This window comes from Leucopleurus acutus (genome assembly GCF_964270905.1).
Source record: "Leucopleurus acutus genome assembly, chromosome: 10".
Classification (NCBI taxonomy): domain Eukaryota; kingdom Metazoa; phylum Chordata; class Mammalia; order Artiodactyla; family Delphinidae; genus Leucopleurus; species Leucopleurus acutus.
The window spans coordinates 80,300,457-80,319,233 of NC_139153.1; the positions used below are offsets into that span (position 1 = coordinate 80,300,457).

At 44.2% G+C, this 18,777-nt stretch overlaps 1 protein-coding gene across 1 annotated transcript; it reads right to left on the minus strand.

Annotated features, from left to right (window-relative positions):
• Window positions 1-14: 14 nt before the first annotated feature.
• LOC309967892 (uncharacterized protein) lies at window positions 15-17,863 on the minus strand (the record flags this gene model as incomplete). Its single annotated transcript, XM_082848844.1, has 2 exons — window positions 17,732-17,863; window positions 15-157 (listed from the first exon to the last, which is right to left on the minus strand). The coding sequence occupies exon 2, from the start codon at window positions 132-134 to the stop codon at window positions 15-17; it is 120 nt and encodes a 39-aa protein (XP_082704970.1). The 5' UTR covers window positions 135-157; window positions 17,732-17,863.
• Window positions 17,864-18,777: the final 914 nt, after the last annotated feature.

Sequence of the window (18,777 nt, forward strand, 5' to 3'; positions counted from 1 at the left end):
GCCGGACACTCATCTCAGGGCCAAGGCGGATCAGTCCTGCAGCCGCAGCAGACCTCCCCGGAGTGTAACCAGATTTTTCTATGGCAGCACCAGCACAAGGTATTCAATAGAACGTGACTATCTCCCAAATACATATTTTCAAAGATGAGTCTTCTGCCTGTAGAGAAAAATGAAAGACAAGGATAAATGTTAATGTACATTCTATGTCTGTCTAAATCAGGGGCCAGCTGTAACCCCCAGTCTGCCACCTGTTTTTTTGTAAATAAAGTTTTATTGGAACACAGTCATGCCCACTCACTTGCATACTGTCTGCAGCTGCTTTCACGCTACACAGCAGAGTAGGTGTGACACAGACTGTATGCCCCACAAAGCCTAAGGGATATATTATTGTACCTTTTACAAAAAAAAAAAAGTTTGTTAACCTCTGGTCTAAATAATGCTCTTTTCCAATGTTTTATAAAATGAGACACAGCGTTCTTGGAAAGTGATTTTATCACTGACTCAGAAATGAATCAGCTGCAATTTGATGCCTTTCTGCTGACTAACCACTGTAGGCAAACACGACATGATAACTACGGTCGATGGAAATTGCTGAGCTACAAGAATCCATGCTAAATATACTGTGTTCTGTGTAATTCAGCTACAATTAACAACGTAAACGTACAAAGGCCAAGAAATGCTTAAATTAAGGTTCTCCTGATATAGAACTTACATGTGCTCCATGAACTGTTTGTGGCTAGGCAACAACAGTATTTTATTAATATTATTTTTATTACTAGATATTCAGAAACTAAGCAAAGAACTAGTAATTTTTTAAGGCCTGCATGTAGGGTGTGTCTCTTTTAAAGTCCTTCAGTTGTGTTCTTTAAAAAGATAAGTCATGGGACTTCCCTGGTGGAGCAGTGGTTAAGAATCTGCCTGCCAATGCAGGGAACACGGATTCGAGCCCCGGTCCGGGAAGATCCCACATGCCGCTGAGCAACTAAGCCCGTGCGCCACAACTACCGAGCCCGCGAGCCACAACTACTGAAGCCCACGCGCCTAGAGCCCATGCTCCACAACAAGAAAAGCCACCACAATGAGAAGCCCACATATGTGAGGAAAAGTAGCCCCTGCTCGCTGCAACTAGAGAAAGCCCGCACGCAGCAACGAAGACCCAATGCAGCCCAAAACAAATAAATTTATAAAGAAAAAGATAAGTCATTGATTTTTCATTTATGAAATTGAGTGTCATTCAGTCTGCCTATAATGAAGAAAATGTAGTACATAACTTAAGTGATTGCAATGCCTTTAGGCAAACATTAAAAAATGTAAATGCTTAAATAAGAACACTAAAGACATTAAAAAAATACATCTGTCAAAGTAATAATCTGAAAAATCAAAAGATCAGAAAAGAATGATAGAATAAGTGACATTCTGCATCTAAATCCAGTCAATGCAGCTTCTCCTTCCAGAAGAATTCCAGTCAATAAATGTAGAAGGAAAGAGGGAAATAAGAAATTCGCTATTAGGCAAACGTCACAATTTATTGCAGACAAGATTCGCCGATGGATGCAAATATTGGTTGATGAACGTTTGAGAAGAAACAGGCTATCCGCATAGTTTCAAAGTATCTTTGGGAATTCCCTGGCTGCCCTTTCACTTACCAGGCCCAGTTTCTTCGATCCCTCATTGGGGAACTAAGATACAAGCCAAATGGAGCAGCCCAAAAAACAAAGTATCTTTAAGACATTCATTAATGTCAAAGGGAAAGATGGTAACTCTATAGGCAGAAATCTAACAGAAACCTCCTTACCCAAGTGATCAAGTTCAACATCAACATGACTAAGACATACGACACCATGTACCCTGTATGTGATGCTCTGAGGAGGGCACACCATCACCCCTGTGGTGTTCCGTCAAAAATGCAGAACCTCAATCCACTCATGAGAAGACGTCAAACTCAAAATGAGGGACATGCTACAAAAAACTGACCGATACTCTTCAAAAGTGTCAAGATCATAAAAGGCAAGGACAGAATGAGGAACTGTCACAGATTGGAGGCAAAGAAGGAGACATGACAACTAAACACAATGTGAGAACCTGAATAAGATCCCAGAACAGATAAAAGACATTAGTGGAAAAGTTGGTGAAATTTGAATAAGGTCATAGTTTAGTTAACAGCACTGTGCCCATGCTAACTTCCTGAGTTTGATCATTGTCCTATGGTTATAGAAGATGTTAATATTAGGGTAAGCTGGGTGAAGAATCGCTAAGAACTGTCTGTACTATTTTTGTAACATTTCTGAAAGTCTAAAATTAGTTCAAAATTAAGAAGTAATTCTAGTCTATGTTTTTGTGAAGGCTTTGCATGACCTTGAGAAACCTTAAGAACTGTAAAGGTGGGCTTCCCTGGTGGCGCAGTGGTTGACAGTCCGCCTGCCGATGCAGAAGACACGGGTTCGTGCCCCGGTCCAGGAAGATCCCACATGCCGCAGAGCGGCTGGGCCCGTGAGCCATGGCCGCTGAGCCTGTGCGTCCGGAGCCTGTGCTCCGCAACGGGAGAGGCCACGACAGTGAGAGGCCCGTGTACCGCGGAAAAAAAAAAAAAAAAAGAACTGTAAAGGTTATTCCTGATTTCACCATATTCTACCATATAACTGGAAAACCTTTTAGAGATCAAGCCTACCTGCTCCTCTCCCACTCATTCCCATTTCCCCCATAGAACCATTTTAAGGCCCCTGGTTTGAAGAGCATTTTCCTTCTTTTGAAGCTCTACAGGATCAGACAACTTACAACTTTCTTCAGCAGCTCTTTACAGTGATAGATTCCATTGCTGATTAATAAATATTTATAAAGCACTTCCTGTGTGACAGACCCTATGTTAATATCTGGGGATACAAAGACCAATAAAATACGGTCCTTTTTTTTTTTTTTAAAGATCTTAGAGTCTCATGGCAGAGGATGAGGGTGGGTGGATGCCTACTCATGAACATGCACTAAGATATTTCATGTACACTGAGGGTACAGGATGTGGGGAGGGGTTAAGGAGAAAGCCCCCGGCTTCTAGCTTGGTTGATTCCACTTGGGCTCAGGAGGGCAGTAAGAAGAGTCTTCATAAAAGACTGAGTCTTGAAGGAAAAAGAAAAGTAGGTGTTTTGTAATGTAGGGGATTCTAGCATTCCAAGGAGCAGAAAAGAAGGCACAGGGGCTTGAATCTGGGGTGGAGAGGAAGGTGGGAGCTTGGAACTGGAAAGAGTTAACCCCAGAAGTTTGCTTGTTGAGAGCCTCAAATGACATTTCAAAAAACATAAGGCTTTGACTGGATCCTATACTAAAGGAGAAGAAAACACTATAAAGGTCATTAATGGCAACAATTAGGATATGGATGCTAGATTAAAGTATTGTATCTGTATTAAATTTACTAAAGTTGATGCCTGTCCTGTGGTTGTGAAACAGCATAGTCTTATTCTAAGAAAATACACCCTGAAGGATTTGTAAGCAAAGGGCCATCATATATGCAATTTATTCTCAAGTGGTAAAACAAAAATTCTGTGTGTGTGTGTGTGTGTGTGTGTGTGTGTGTGTGTGTGTGTGGAGAGAGAGAGAGAGAGAGAGAGAGAACAAACACACAATGGGGTAAAATGTTAACACAAGGTAAATTGGGGAAAAGGTGTATGGGTCTTCTTTGTACTGTTCTTGCAACTCTGTATGTTTGAATTATTCTAGACTAAAAGTTTAAAAAAATTCTCAAAATGGTAGAGGAAGGAAATCTTTAAAAAGATAATACATATCTTAAGCATTTTTTCAGCCTAAAACATTTTAATATAGACTTACTTAATAAAACCTAATATGAACTTGCTCATAAGACAGAACACATCATACATCATGGCTCCTCCACTTCACGATTTGTGCATTGTGGACTGTTTTGGATTCAAGGTGTGTCTCAGCATAACATAGAAAGAGCATTTGGGCCACAACATAAGCAATTTTGGGCTCTGTGTTTGTTTCCCCTCTTTTTCTTTCTCATATTTATCTCCATCTATTTTTGATATGGCATATGATTTCTGCATCATTCATAATTTCATTTTCCAACAAATTAAAATTCCCAAATCATTGTTGTATGTCATCTTCCTTAAAAAAAAAATCACTGGAACTTTGATCTGTCAAAAATCAGCTAACTCATAAATTATATGCTTTATTTATTTATTTTTTTAAAGTAGGCTTTGACCTAGAGACAATGGGAAGTCAATTAAGGTTTTTTTAAAATAAAGTTATTTAGTTGTTTGTTTGTTTATTTATTTGGCTGTGTTGGGTCTTCATTTCTGTGCGAGGGCTTTCTCTAGTTGGGGTGAGCGGGGACCAGTCTTCATCGCGGTGCGCAGGCCTCTCACTGTCGCGGCCTCTCTTGTTGCGGAGCACAGGCTCCAGATGCGCAGGCTCAGTAGGTGTGGCTCATGGGCCCAGTTGCTCCGCGGCATGTGGGATCTTCCCAGACTAGGGCTCGAACCCATGTCCCCTGCATTGGCAGGCAGATTCTCAACCACTGCGCCACCAGGGTTTTTTTTTAACAAGAAAATAACATGATCAGATTTGCATTTTGTAATCCAGTTAGAGTATTTTTCTTAACGTCCAACCGAAACCTGCCTATTCTAATTTAAGCTAATTTCCTCACGCTTTTTTTTTTGTGTGTGTGAATATAAAGAAACTATCTCACGAAAATGTGATGTACATCAAATTAGTAATCAAATGTGTATCTCTCAACCTCCTCTTGCTGTAATTTCACAACCTTTCCTCATAGGACCTGTTTTCCACTCCTTTAATTATCTTTGGCATTCATCTCTGAAACCTCACACATTTCTCCATGTCTTTGATGAACTGTGGCAACCAAAACTTAATAACGATCTACATTCCAGTAGCCTGTGGGCTCTCTCCCACTTTTTTTGCAATGGCATTATATACAATAATAATAATTCATATCTATCAATTATTAATCATAGAAGCCTTTCTCTGATAGTTAGTTCCTCATCTACTAAAACTGCATAATTGGGACAATGTCTTCATAGATTATCACTGAGGAAAAGCTATCTTGAAAAAATTAAGAACTTTACTGAAATCATGGTAGAGTGGGTCATTCATTCAGTATACAGTCACCCTACGATTCCTCCTTGTTACTGTCTGTCACATTATCATAGAACAAAGTTCAATTTCTCTGGCAAGATTTGACCCTCACCAACACGTGGCGGTTGCTTTTCAATTTTATTTCAGGTAATTACATACCGACTGTAAAATGGATCAGACTAGAGTCTCTCTCTTCAGGCACTGAAGTCAGGTTGACAATTTTATTCAAACTTTACCAAGAGGCCAAGCACTATGCAAAGCTTCTGGGGCACATTATGGGTAAGAGAAGGGTCCTTCCTTTAAATAACTCCTAATCAACACAAACATGGAAAATGTAGGAAACGCTATAAGCCCATGGTAGAGAGAACAACAAACTCTTGGGAGGAGGGAGGGATCAGACACCCGCTCAGAGAAGAGGTAATATTGAGGTTTGAAGAATGAGCAAAGTTTTATTACACAGAAAAGGGAGAGAAAGGAATTCCAGATGGAGGAAACTCTGCAAAAGGTTGGTGGGTATAAGAGCTTGGCATGTTCACGAGAGCTTACGGTTCCTACACTGGGTGAACGACAGAATCACCTGGGGAAATTTTAACAAATACTGATGCCCGGGCCCCACCTCTAAGAGTCAGGTCGAGGTTGGGGACTGAGTTTTGATAATTTAGAAAGCCCTCCAGGGACTGTAATGTGCAACCCCACTATGAAGTACAGGGCTAGGACATAAAAGCCACGGAGGGCAGTAAGGAAGTGCAGGGAATGGCTAGAAACTTAGGGTGGGACCCAGCTGTGAGGGCGTACATCTGCCATGCAGGAGTTTGGTTTTTACCCTGCCACATGGGAGCTCTCTGGGGCTTTTAAGCAGGGAGATGACATGAGGGAGACCACCCACCCCGGACTATTCAAACTGATGTTAGAATAGAGAGACTAGACGGAGGGTACTGCAATAGTCAGGTGAAATATGTGGAAGGCCTGAACAAAGGCACCAGACAGGATGAATGTTATAGAGAGTAGGAGACACAATGGGTTCTGTTTTCTAAGGTGTTGAATTTGAGATATGTACAAAACCTCTCACTGGAGATGCTCTAAGGTTGCTTTATGTTTTTTCCCCCAAAGATAGTGCATTATTGGAGTTCTTATTACGAGGACAGCATTCAGACAATGCTAATACCACGCACAGCTCTGGGGTACTCACAGAACACTACATGGATGGTGTCTACTGGAGTTTTGCAACATGGCAGCTGCGGATCCAGAACAAGGGACATGACAGTCTCAACATACACCTGGATTACTGTTCAACTCTGGGTGACAAACTTCAAGAAAGATATTCAAGCACATAATAAGGGGCCTAAATGAAAGCACGAGAAGAGTAGTTGAAGAAACAGAGAATACACGAAGAAAAAGGGACTTAGGAAGCCGTGGTGATTGTTTCAAGGGTCCCAAGGAGTATCAGAGAGGAGGCTTAGTTACACTATATACAGATCTAGAGAACAGAACCATGACAACTATCTGAGCTTTCTGTTCTCTAGTGAATTATTTCCTAAACTAAAAACAAGGAAGTGGTATTATTCAAACTAGCATTAGACAAAAAGTAGCATTCAACCCATAGTCAACTCTGAGCATATCCTAGCAGGAAGTGGTTACTGGCTTTTGAGATCAGTATTGTTCAGCTGTTCACCATTTTTGCGGTGGCCTGAATATGATGACTCATGTTATACTCTGAAAGGAAAGGACAAAAACTCACTGCTGCTCTGGGAAAACAGCAGGGTGATGGACAACGCACTAGGAAAAAGAAGGGCGATGTGACAGATGCCATTGCTGATCTACCTCATAGCAACGTTCCTCTTGCTGCTTAGTTGATAGAGCTCTGATTTTATTCACGATTCAGTACAATCAGGGACAGCAGCCACCTACTACAGCCCCAGGGCATAAACAGTGCTCCGTTGAAGCCAAGCCAGACAATTCTATTGTACTTCCTTCCCACTGAATACCGTTTAGGAGCGGGACTACGGCTCTGACAACCAGATGGAAAGGAAAGTGAGCTGGGGAGGGAAGAGAAGGGCCTCTGGGAGGGAATCTACTCTTTGATAGAGACAGCTGACAAAGAGGTTGCCCCGTGTTTCTGCCTTGAACATGGTTGTATAAAGCTGTAATATTCAGAGCTGAGACGGTCTTCTGGTGATTATGAGACGTCAGCTCTAAAGATGAGAATCCCAACTGCTGAGGATGGATTAAGAGAAAGAAGCTGAATCCTGGATGACATCACTGGGCTGCTGCACGATCCCTGAAAATATCTGCTTTAGATTTCTTATTATATGACCTAATCAAAAGTCTTTGTTGCTGAAGCCACCATCCGATATTCTGTCAAGGACAACTGAAAGCATTCCTCTGGAACACACACAGTGACCAGGGAATGGCCCTTGGGGTAAGTTTCTGGCAGGGCACAGATGGCCAGAGTGCCACAGTTGTACAAGCAAGAAGTCACCATGTGGACCACTAGCCAAAAATCTCAAGGAAGGCTTAGGGCCACTGATCCCTAAATAATGGCTAATTTCTCTCGTCAAGGACATGTCATTTACTAATCCATGCATCACTGGCAAAAACCAATTAAAAAATTTTTTCCTTACTAACAGTATTAGTTTTCCACAGCTGCTGTTCACGAATTACCATAAACTTGGTAGCTTAAAACAGCAGAAATGTATTCTCTCACGTTTCTGGAGGCCAGAGTCCAGAACCAGTATCACTGGGTCGAGATCAAGGTATTGGCACCTCCTCCAGAGGTACTGGCTCACTTCCTCCTTGTCTCTTCCAGCGTCTGGTGGCTGTTGGTGTTCCTTGGCTCGTGGCCACATCACTCCAGTCTCTGCCTCTGTGGTCACACTGACTCCTCTCTGTGTCAAATCTCCCTCTGCTTCTCACTTATGAGGACTAGTGTTTCCATTTAGGGCCCACTAAACCTATCTCCATTTAGAGATAGGTAGGTTTATCTCCCCAACTCAGATTTCTTAATTTAATCACATCTACAAAGTCTGTTTTGCCAAATAAGGAAAAATTCACAGGTCCCAGGGACTAGAACGTGATATCTTCAGGGGATAGATACCACCATCCAATGAAACCTCCCAAAGACTCCCACAGTCATCTGAGCTACGGCAGCTGTGGTTTCTAGTCATACAAAGTTGAGTGTCTTAGGAATGAAATCAAGAATCCAATGCTTAGTTACCCAATGAACAAAGGCAGTCCTTTCTGAACGATAGAGAGTATTTCTCTTTAACTCTACAAAGCAGACAAGACTTCACAATTCTGGCTGAAATCTCAGTAGATGACATTAGCATATAGAGATTCCACCCTGTGTGGACCGGGGGTTGCAAACAGGCAGCCTGAGGATGCAATTCACAGATATACTTTGAGTTTATATTTAAAAATGGGAACTTTCATATAAATATCGAGATTTGGGGTAGCTCCAGAAAAACTGAAGAGCTAATAACACAAGGTCCTTTGTCCTCCATGGGAATAAAAGCTAGACGAGCGTGGTCACTGGCCTTTTAGGCCAAGCGTGAGCTCTCTATCCCGCCACTGTCCCCAACCTCCCTGTGTCCCTAAAATGAATGTTGTGTCAGTTGCTATTTTTTTTTCTTAGTTGCCATTTATTTTTGCACCTTCACAGCCACTTGTTTTACTAGAAGAAAAATATTTCTCTATTCCTCTGCCTATATCAAAAGTAACAAAGGAAAAAGCCTGGGAAAAAACCTCATTCGAAGAAAAACTGGAGGGAAAGAAAAACTGTTGTTCTCTTTTTAAAAGAGAAGAGCAACTCCTTACTGTTTAAGAAGCACATAACCAGCTTCCCTGATTCTTTTACATTTCCTCCTCTGCCCCTGAGAGCATCTGAATTCACAGTCCCTGGTATAGACGGTCACTACTGCCTGTGAAGTGAATGGGGTGTAACAGCCCATCCATTAACTTGGGGAATCAGCTAACATGTTAATGGGCAGTACTTCTAAATACCACTCAGACTCCAAGAATGATCTTGGATAATCACTCACTATAACCAATCCACATGTAGCTTACTAATATATCAAATAAGCCAAAAAGGTAAAAATAATAATAATTTCAGAACTTACTATGTATACCGTACTGTTATAAGTGCTTTGCATATATTAATCCATTCAGTCCTCACATCGGCACCAGGTAGGTACTATTATTATTACCCCTATTTTACAGATAAGGAATCTGAGACACCAGCTACTTGTTCAAGGTTATGCAATTAATAAGTGTTGGCAGCGAGATAGGAACCTGGGCCGACTGCACCAAACTTAAGGGAGAGATTGCAAAAGATCCAAAGGTTATGAAATCTTTTGAGGATCTGAGAACGAGAGGAATTAAAAGAAGTACTTTGTAGCTCAAAGTCCAAATATGGAAACCAGTGATGTGGCCATGCTCTAGTTGGCCTCATTCTACAATCGAACTTCAGTGGACCGAGCGGGGACCTTGCCAGCAGCCACTGCCTACAGGGGAGGCAAGTGACTGCGGACAAAGAGGAACTGAGTCCCAGTTTCCACTTGGCACAGAGCACCTGTGACTCGGAGCATCTCCTGGTCCTCGGGTTAATTTCTGTGAGGTGACGGCACGGGACTTAATGAAGCAAGGTGGTTTCCTGCTCCGTTATTCTGTGGTTCTGTGACTCTCTGGGTCAGGAATCAAGCTGTCATTTGTCTAAGAAAAAAACCAGATCAACGTTTCCACCTTTCCCATCACCTGCACAAAAGCTAGCAAAGAGCAGACAGTGCCCCAGAGGGACCCTGCGTGCTATACATCATCTCTCTTCCAGAGCAGGATAAGTGTCTCACTGTCTCAGCCAGACCCCAAAGCTCAGAATCTACTCCTTTTCCTCCCTCCGAGTCCAGCTCAAACATCACCTTTCCAGGACCTCCTGTCCCAACCTGCACAGACACAGCCAACGGCTCTCTCCCCAAGAGGCCACAGTGCCCTGTCCCCACCTCCTCAGTGGTCAATGACACGCAGGCCTGTCCCGGACAGTCACCATGCTTCTTTCATCTCTGCTCTCCTACCTCATGCTCCGCCTACGCTAGCAGGTACTCATGGTTTGAATGGTCAAAACATGAATTTTAGTCTTTGCTGTGTATCTTCTGTGCCACCCTTGGTAAATATCTCGAAACAGAATTCTTCTATTTCTTCCTGTGCAAAGTCATGGTACTCAGATTGTTTGCCCTGAGCAGAAATGTTCTGAAGTTCTGAAATGGGAGAATAGTAAATACTGCAGAAAGGCTAAAGCCGGCAGGCTGCCTGGGCCCTCCCACCATGCTGCTGGAATTACTGGGTCTCAAAGAATCACAGAAAGGTCCCCACAGTGTCGTCAGATCAGGCCTTCGGCTTCTGGGTTAGGCTGTACCCAACTCACAGAGCAGCACAGCTGTATTTCGCTTTCAAAGCGTTCCAGACAAACTTTGAAATGAATGCTATGGTTTTTCTGGCTAGGTGACATTGGGGAAACCTTCCTGCGGTCTGTCCCAATTCCCTCCCCTCGGCTCCGTCCTCAGTAGGGCAGATCATCTGCTCACGGCCGGGGTCTCATTCCCAACCTGGGAAACCAACCAGGCACAGGGTGGTCCACTCTTTAGTTTGAAAACTTAAGAGTCATTGAATAAATGCCACAATTACTCATTTTTTAAGATAGGAGACAGAAAATTGTACGCAAAAGTGGGCATCTCTGGGAGTCGTGGTTTACCAGCACCACTTCCACCATTCGGACCTGTGTGAAGAGCTTTTCTCCCTGAGCCTTGATCGTTTTCCACTGAAAAGATGCCATTGCTTTCACCTGTCCTCATCGGAAAACTAGATCATGTGCAAAATCACTCAATGGCCCTTCTCCTGGCACTTGTGAGTTCCATTTTACCTTAACTGGCATGAATTCTAGGTTCGAACATTTCATAACTTTACAAGAGTAAAGTTAATATTGTTACATTTCTTTTAAAAAGGTACTAAAAATAGTACATCTGTATTTCTAATTTTTCTCTCTGGGACCTAATTCTTCTGCCCACATACATTTTAGCAAGAATGTCCTTTAAATATTTTGCCTCTTGGACCAGTGCTTTTTTCTGCTTTGGGGACAGCAGCTACAAGGCCAAAAGAGCCTCCTTTATTGTGGAACGTGCTTTGCCTTTCCTGTGACAAGGAGCACATTAAAGATGCTTCTGGCTACTGCCTTAATTGGAAGGATGGGAGAAGAGGATCCGTTACCTGGGCTGCCCTCTTCCACTCCCCAGAGACTGTTTCATGCCCTGACCTCCCTCACATCCTTCAACCCCAGCTTCTGAAAGGAGAATTCATGCACCAAGTCCTAAATCCCAGGAGAAGGGTCTACCACTTCCCATCACTTCTCCCACAAAGGGCGCTGTGCCCCGAACCTAAAGTAAAGTCTTCTATTGCTTGTAGATTAGTTCTAAACTAGGACCCATCATTCTATGTGGTCTGTGGGCTGTGAAGAACTGAAGGGAAAGGAAATATTGAAGACCCAGAGGAAGAATAACTTTCCTCTGACTCGTGGGAAACTGCGGATGAGTTGGGGTGACAGTCCCCCAGCCCCAGTTGCTCACCTGATTGCCACCCTCTGTTCTAAGGGTGGGCAAGGGAGGGCGAGGTGAAGATGAGGGAGTGAATCAGAACATGTCACACATTCAAGCGCTACTCAAATATCACAGCACGTTTAACTCAGGGCCGATCTCATGCAGCGTAAGATGCTTCACCACCATGTGTAACAACAAACAAATCAATAAAACATATCGAGGACATAAAGGCTTAACATAAAAATAAAATAGAGCAGGTGTCAGCAAATGTTTTCTGTGAAGGGCCGGTAAATACGTTAGGCTGTGAGGGTGACAGGGTTCTGGCATAGCTATTCAAATCCTCTGCTGTAGCACAAAAGCAGCCACAGATGACACGGAAACAAATGGGCACGGCTGCATCCCGGTACAAGTCTATTTACAAAAACAGGCAGCCGGCAGGACATGCCTGCAGGGCATGATGTGTGGACCCCTGAAACACAGGAAATGCTGCATGGAGGCAGAGCACTTTAGCCCTTTCCACATAATCCTCATGTACCTGTGGGTCACAGGGTTACATATACGTGTATCCTGAGAATATAAGCTTTCTGCGGGCAGAAGTTTTGTTATGTTCACAACTGTATTCCCAGCAACCAGACAAGGACCTGGCACCCGGTCGGCCCAAATAGGTGCTCCAAATAAAGATGAGTTGAATGAATAAATTAATGAATGAGTAACTTATGGGTTTATAAAGGGTCACTTTGTTAATTTTCCTATACCATCAACCCCACTCCTACTGCCATCCCTCATAGATTCTCTGCAAAACTGAACAGCTCTATGGAGAAGAGGGCACAAAAATTATGAATCCTTCTAAAAGCTTTTATAACAACTTAGGAAAACATTTGCTTTTTAACAGCTAAGCTGACAGGTAGGAGGATATGGGGAGGGGGAAGGGTAAGCTGTGACAAAGCGAGAGAGAGGCATGGACATATATACACTACCAAACGTAAGGTAGATAGCTAGTGGGAAGCAGCCGCATAGCACAGGGAGATCAGCTGGGTGCTTTGTGACCGCCTGGAGGGGTGGGATAGGGAGGGTGGGAGGGAGGGAGATGCAAGCGGGAAGAGATATGGGAACATATGTATATGTATAACTGACTCACCTTGTTATAAAGCAGAAACTAACACACCATTGTAAAGCAATTATTCTCCAATAAAGATGTAATAAATAAATAAATATTTACTATTTAAAAAAAAGGTAGGCATATATAACCTACTTTTTTCTCACTCGGTTTCGTCTGAGTTAAATCAATCATCAGTAAATTCATTTTCAAAGCACAGGCAGTGTCCGAGAGGCCAGAACCATTAACTATTGTCTTCTCGGAACTACAAACTCATGCAGATAGTAACTTTCATGACATTGTGAAATATGTAGTTGGACATTACACCACTACTCCTTTATCTTCTTGGTTCTGGGCCATTATCTTTTATATTAACCACGAGAGCAGTCACATGTTATCAGCACTTTATCATAGACCACACTACACCTATAGAAAGATAAAAAATGACTCACATTGAGCTTTCCTCACAAATACGTGGCTCTCACAAGCCCTTGGCCGTCACTGTACACTTATCAAGTGGCTACTAAGAGCATGGTGGAAATAACACTATTGTGTTATTTTATTTTAAAAACAGTATTTTTTAAATTAAAAAAACTGAGGATGACAAACAAAATCTAGGAAAAATGGAAAGTAAGGTAATATATAACCTAATGCTAATTAGCATAGATTGAATGCTCAGTTTAATAGGACCTAAGCTGAACACGGGCATAGTATAATATTGAGGAAAGCTGACTATAGAATCAGATTTTTTTCCCTATAAGGGACCTGAAAGATCACCCCCCAACACCCTCACTTTACAGCTGAGATGCTGTGGCCCAACGGACAGAATTCTTGATACCTTCAGGGCAGCAGAGTTTTAAATATGTGAATATAAGAGATGTTTTCATAGTCGATTAAAGATGTAACAAATGCTCCCACTTCCCCTTCCTCAAAAAGTACAAGAAGGTATTGCTAATCCTGAAACTACATAGAAAAAAAAAAGTGGCAGCTCTCCAGAGACGTGCTTTCTTCAAACTCTGAGACAGCTTCAGAAGTCAGTGCTCCCAGGATTTGACGCCAGCTGCACAGGTGAGTCCAAACCCAGGCACTTCTTTCTACGGAGGTTTCGACTTTCAAAGCACAGTGAGCCAGGCACTTAAAGTGCAAGGACGCTTCCGTTTCCTTGAAAGGAATCAAGAAAGGAAGCTCTCCGCTTGGATTGTTGAGCAGTAGGATTTTCCGAGCATCAGACAGCACGTCACGAGGAGCAGAGAGAGTGAGCGTGAATTCCACATCAACCTTGGTTACCATCTCGAGGGGACCCTCCACTGCTTCTTCTACTTCTCTGGCTACAAGTAAAGATGCCTCTGATTTCTTCCTTCCATAACTTAGCATTTTAATGCAATCTGCCCCAGGAATTGATTTACTTCAGCAAATTGTTTTTACCAGGTAATTTTCTTGAACACACAGGTGTACTAATAGGGAAGTTCAAACTGTTTCAAGGAGAGCACAGCCACAACCTAGGACACGGTTACACTGTAGATATGCGTGTAAGTCATCTGGCGCACGTCTCTGCACGTTCTCCGGGTCACCTACAGCAACCACAAACACCGAGGCCCACAGATAGGAGGTTTCTGATGCTCTAGTTACAGGCCTTTCTCAGAAGGCCATGGTCAAGCAAGAGAGCTGATGAGACAATTTACAGTTAAGACACTATTCACAGGCTGACAGATCAACATACACAGAAAGGTCACTGTGCCCAGAATTCTGCCAAGAAATTGCTAGGCAACACGTCCTACCATAAATACATACACTCACACATACCCTCACAAGCAGAAAAACAGAAGTGCTGCGTGCAACTCCAACTCAGCAAGATCCTGCAAAATGAAACGGAGGAGCTTGCCGCAAAGAAGCAGTGAAAAAAGAAAATTTAAAGGCAGTCGTGTTCCTGGCAAGGTTCAGACGGAAAAACAGCAACAGATCCCAGAAGCAGAGCTGTCACCAGGAATAAGCTAAGCTCAAGCTGTTTTAAGTAAGGGCAGGATAACACTTACTAAGGATGCTGCGTGGTTGCCATCCCCTGGGCCTCCAGACCCAGCCATGACTTGACTCCAAGTCAGCTGACAAACATCTACCAAATATTTGCTACGTGTTCAGGGCTCTCCCAGTCACTGGAGGGATGAGCAGATTTTTGTCAGGTGTGCTCCAGGTGCTGTTCAGGCACCAAGACCATCTCCACACCACAGCCAGGTGGGGAGGCATTTCCCCTATTTTACACGCGAGGACTAATGCTTGGAGAATCCATAAGGCCACATGAGTACCGAGGAGTGAGGCCCCGACCTCAATTCTGCCTGACTTCAAAGCCCACAACCCCACAGGACCATGCAGAGAATATGGCTCCTGCCCTAAAGAGGCTTAAAATAACCTAAACCAATGAGAGATCAATATAAGCCCTCGGGCTTCCGTGGTGGCGCAGTGGTTAAGAATCCACCTGCCGATGCAGGGATCAGGCTCGAACCCTGGGCCGGGAAGACCCCACATGCCGCGGAGCAACTAAGCCCGTGCGCCACAGCTACTGATCCTGTGCTCTAGAGCCCGCGAGCCACAACTACTGAAGCCCACGCACCTAGAGCCCCTGCTCCGCAACAAGAGAAGCCACCGCAATGAGAAGCCCGTGCACCACAACGAAGGGTAGCCCCGGCTTGTCCGCAACTAGAGAAAGCCGCATGCAGTAACAAAGACCTAACTCAGCCAAAAACAAGCAAACAAACAACAACAACAAAAAAAAAACCAAGCCCTCAGTGCTAGTGTCAAAGTCAAACTTAAAAGAAACAAGTATCTGGAGACTTGCAAGAGAGAGAAGAGAAATGAATAGTTAGAGAAGATGTTATAGAAGAAGTGAGGACTTAGCTTCCTTGTCTGAGGAAGGGTAAGATTTGTACAGGAGATGGGGGAGAGGGGTGAGGGTTTCTAGGACTGCGATCTGAGCAGGAACCATCCTGGCCTCCTTAGTAGAGCAGGCTCGAAAGAAGACCACACCCATAGAGTGCGAAGATGTATGCTGAACTGAAAATAGAATTTAGATAGGAGGCGTGAGGCCTAATTATGAAAGGCCTTAAAAATCAGGCAAATTGTTTTAGACTTGAGATAGTTGAGAAGGGAGAGGACCTGAGGGTTGCAAGGCAAGGAGAGTCGTGAGGAACTGATAGTTTTAAAAGACTAGATGGACAAGAAGATGAAGAAACCAGAAGGTGTGTCTCATTCATTCATTCATCCATTCCATCTATCCATCCACTCATTCAGCAAACATTCAATGAGGACTTACTAAGAGCCAGCTGCGGGGCTAGCTCAGAGGCTGCCCCAGTCTGCAGGAGAGGAGGCGTGAGCCTCTGGATTAGAATATGGAGGGAGGGCGCTATATAAATCACATGTCAAAGGTCTTCATGACTCATCGATAGCAAGGATGAAGGAAATGAAGGAAAAGACTGTTGAAGAGAATTCCAAAAGGTTCAAGACTGACAGGATTTCCACCATTACTGGGAACCTCAAAAAACAATGAGATGAAAACAATGAAAGTAGAAAAAGAGCTTTGATGATGTGAAACAGTCAACAAATAAAACCCCCAAAGCCTGGTTTCTTTATTCTGGTAGCCTGTTTACACACAGTCTGTAGGTAAGAAACTTCAGTGAGAAAAAAGCATTTCTTTGTGACTAAATACTGAGTTCCCTTGGCTAGGACAGACCTCTGCCCACTCAGACACGCTCCATCAGCCCTCCAACACATCCTTCCATCATCTGAAACTAAACTGGTCTCACTTAGAAACGTGGTTGTCCACTCTTGCCCTGCCACCAGTTTTGACTCTGGAGAAGGGGACAAGGTAAAGTGGACAGGCAGGGTCACTGTAAGGGCTGGACCTTAGGGAAGCAAGCAGTGGTACAGGGTATCATTTTAAATAAAGGATCCCACCACTGCTCTTATTTCTACACCCAAATAGACAGGAAGGCCAAATTCTTTACCAAATTGCAGTGCTTTGTTCAGAAACTATTTCAAATGTGCATATTTATGAATACATTAACTCTTAGCACAGCTAACATATGGTTGAGGCACAAATTCCTCTTAATAATTTATATGTTAGCTACACAAATTTAAAGCTCATTTTAATTTTATATTCAGCAATAGTACAGTTCACTTTGGGGGCACATCCTGAAAGCCCACTCACTGGAAAATGTGAGAAAGGAAAACTGTACTTATCAAACTGCTACAAAGAGTGCTCCAAGCAAAAATAGAAAACAAGTGCCAATACCTTAGAGAAGTCTAGCTCTGGATGCAAAATGCAGGGTGATATTTTCTCAGTATAATTCAGCTTTAGCAAAAGCAGCTCTTTATTTAGTTATAAGTGGAAACGAATACTCTTTTCTGCAGAATAAGGCATTCAACTACTTTCTAATTTAAAAGTAAAAGCCCTCAATGCTAGTGTCAAAGTCAAACTTTCAAAGGTGCATTAGAAAAGAAACAGCGGTTCTGTAAAGTCCTTCAGCATGCCTCTCATAACGTCTACTCTGATTAGTAAGAAAGAAATCAGAGCAGAAAGAAACCCAGTGAAAAATGGTTGCACATAAATGTGTGAGGATTTCTTGCTCAGACCTCTTGCGGGACAGCCAAAGGCCTAGTCAGGAAAATTCCGAAAGCAAGTCCTCCATATCCTACCAATGGGGCTTCAAATCGGGCCGGGATCTTTCCCTTCTTTAACGCCAAAAGGTAAACACACACCAAAATCTTCCAGACTCCGAGGAAGCGGGAGTTTTTCTGCCAAGAGGGAGAGACCCACAGGACCGCGGAGAGAAACTACAGCCCGAGAGCCTCTCCCTCGCCCTCCGATCCTTCGCGGGGCCACGGCACTGGGGGCCCTCGCAGCTCCGGTCCATCACCCCGAGTGACAGATCACCCGGCAGAAGCCCCTAATCCGCACCCCACTTACCGGCGCCGCGAGCACAGGCGGGGGCCCGCGCCTGCGGGGAGCGTGGCTTCTCGGAGGGCGGGCGCCGAACTGGCCCGGGAGCGGGAGCAGGGCGACCCGCGCTAGGACGGGCCGAGGGGTCCGCGGAGGGACGCCCGGGGGCGCCGCCGAGGGGCGCGGGCCGCGCCGCGCATGGTGAGCGGCTGGGCACCCGGCCGCTCTCCAGCCTCCGGCAGGAAAACAAACAAAAGGCAGGGAGGCTTCTGGTGGGGACGACCGGCCTCTTTCCCTGGGAAAAGTTACCCTGCAGCTCCCCTCGCAGGCCCCGCGCGTCCCTGCACCGCGGCCGGGCCGCCGGGGGGCGCCGAGCCGCGCGTTCCGCTCTCCACCCGGGGCCTGCTGGAGCCCAGGGTCCCTGAGGCCCCCGCCGACCGCCAACTGGCCCTCCAGCTCCACACGCTCGCCTGACTGCAGATCGACTGCCTCGGGCATCAGAATGGAGAAGTGCAGGCTGAGGATGCACGTTCGGAGGACATCTCATTACAGGTGATAGAGGTGAACACACTTTCCTGGCTTTAAAAAACGTAACTGCAGTGCCACCGAAAGTGGTTGAAGATGGCAAATCGCGTCATATCTATTTTACCATAATAAAAAATATTTAAAATAAAAACCAGACTGCCTGTTAGCATCCATTTGAACTTCAAGAGTTTCTATATTGTGAGCAACTTTAGTTTGGAAGACTGGATTGTTAGGTGGGGAACAGACTAGATAATGGTCTACAGAATCGTCCTCTGTGTGTTGACTAGTTCTACGAAGTCTAACACTTAACACTTTTTAAACACTGTCACTTGTGCCGTTAGTTATATTGCGGAGGTAAATCATCCTATCAGGATTGGCCCTGAACCACTTTGAAAAAAGAAATTGTTTCGAGGTCCTCGATTTAAATTCACATAACTGCCCCAAGCCGAGGGTGCTTTAGTTGGAGGCATCAGAATCGCCGGGATAGCTTGTGAAAACAGATTGCTGGGCCCTCTCCCCAGAATTTTGGTGCTGATGCTACTGGTCAG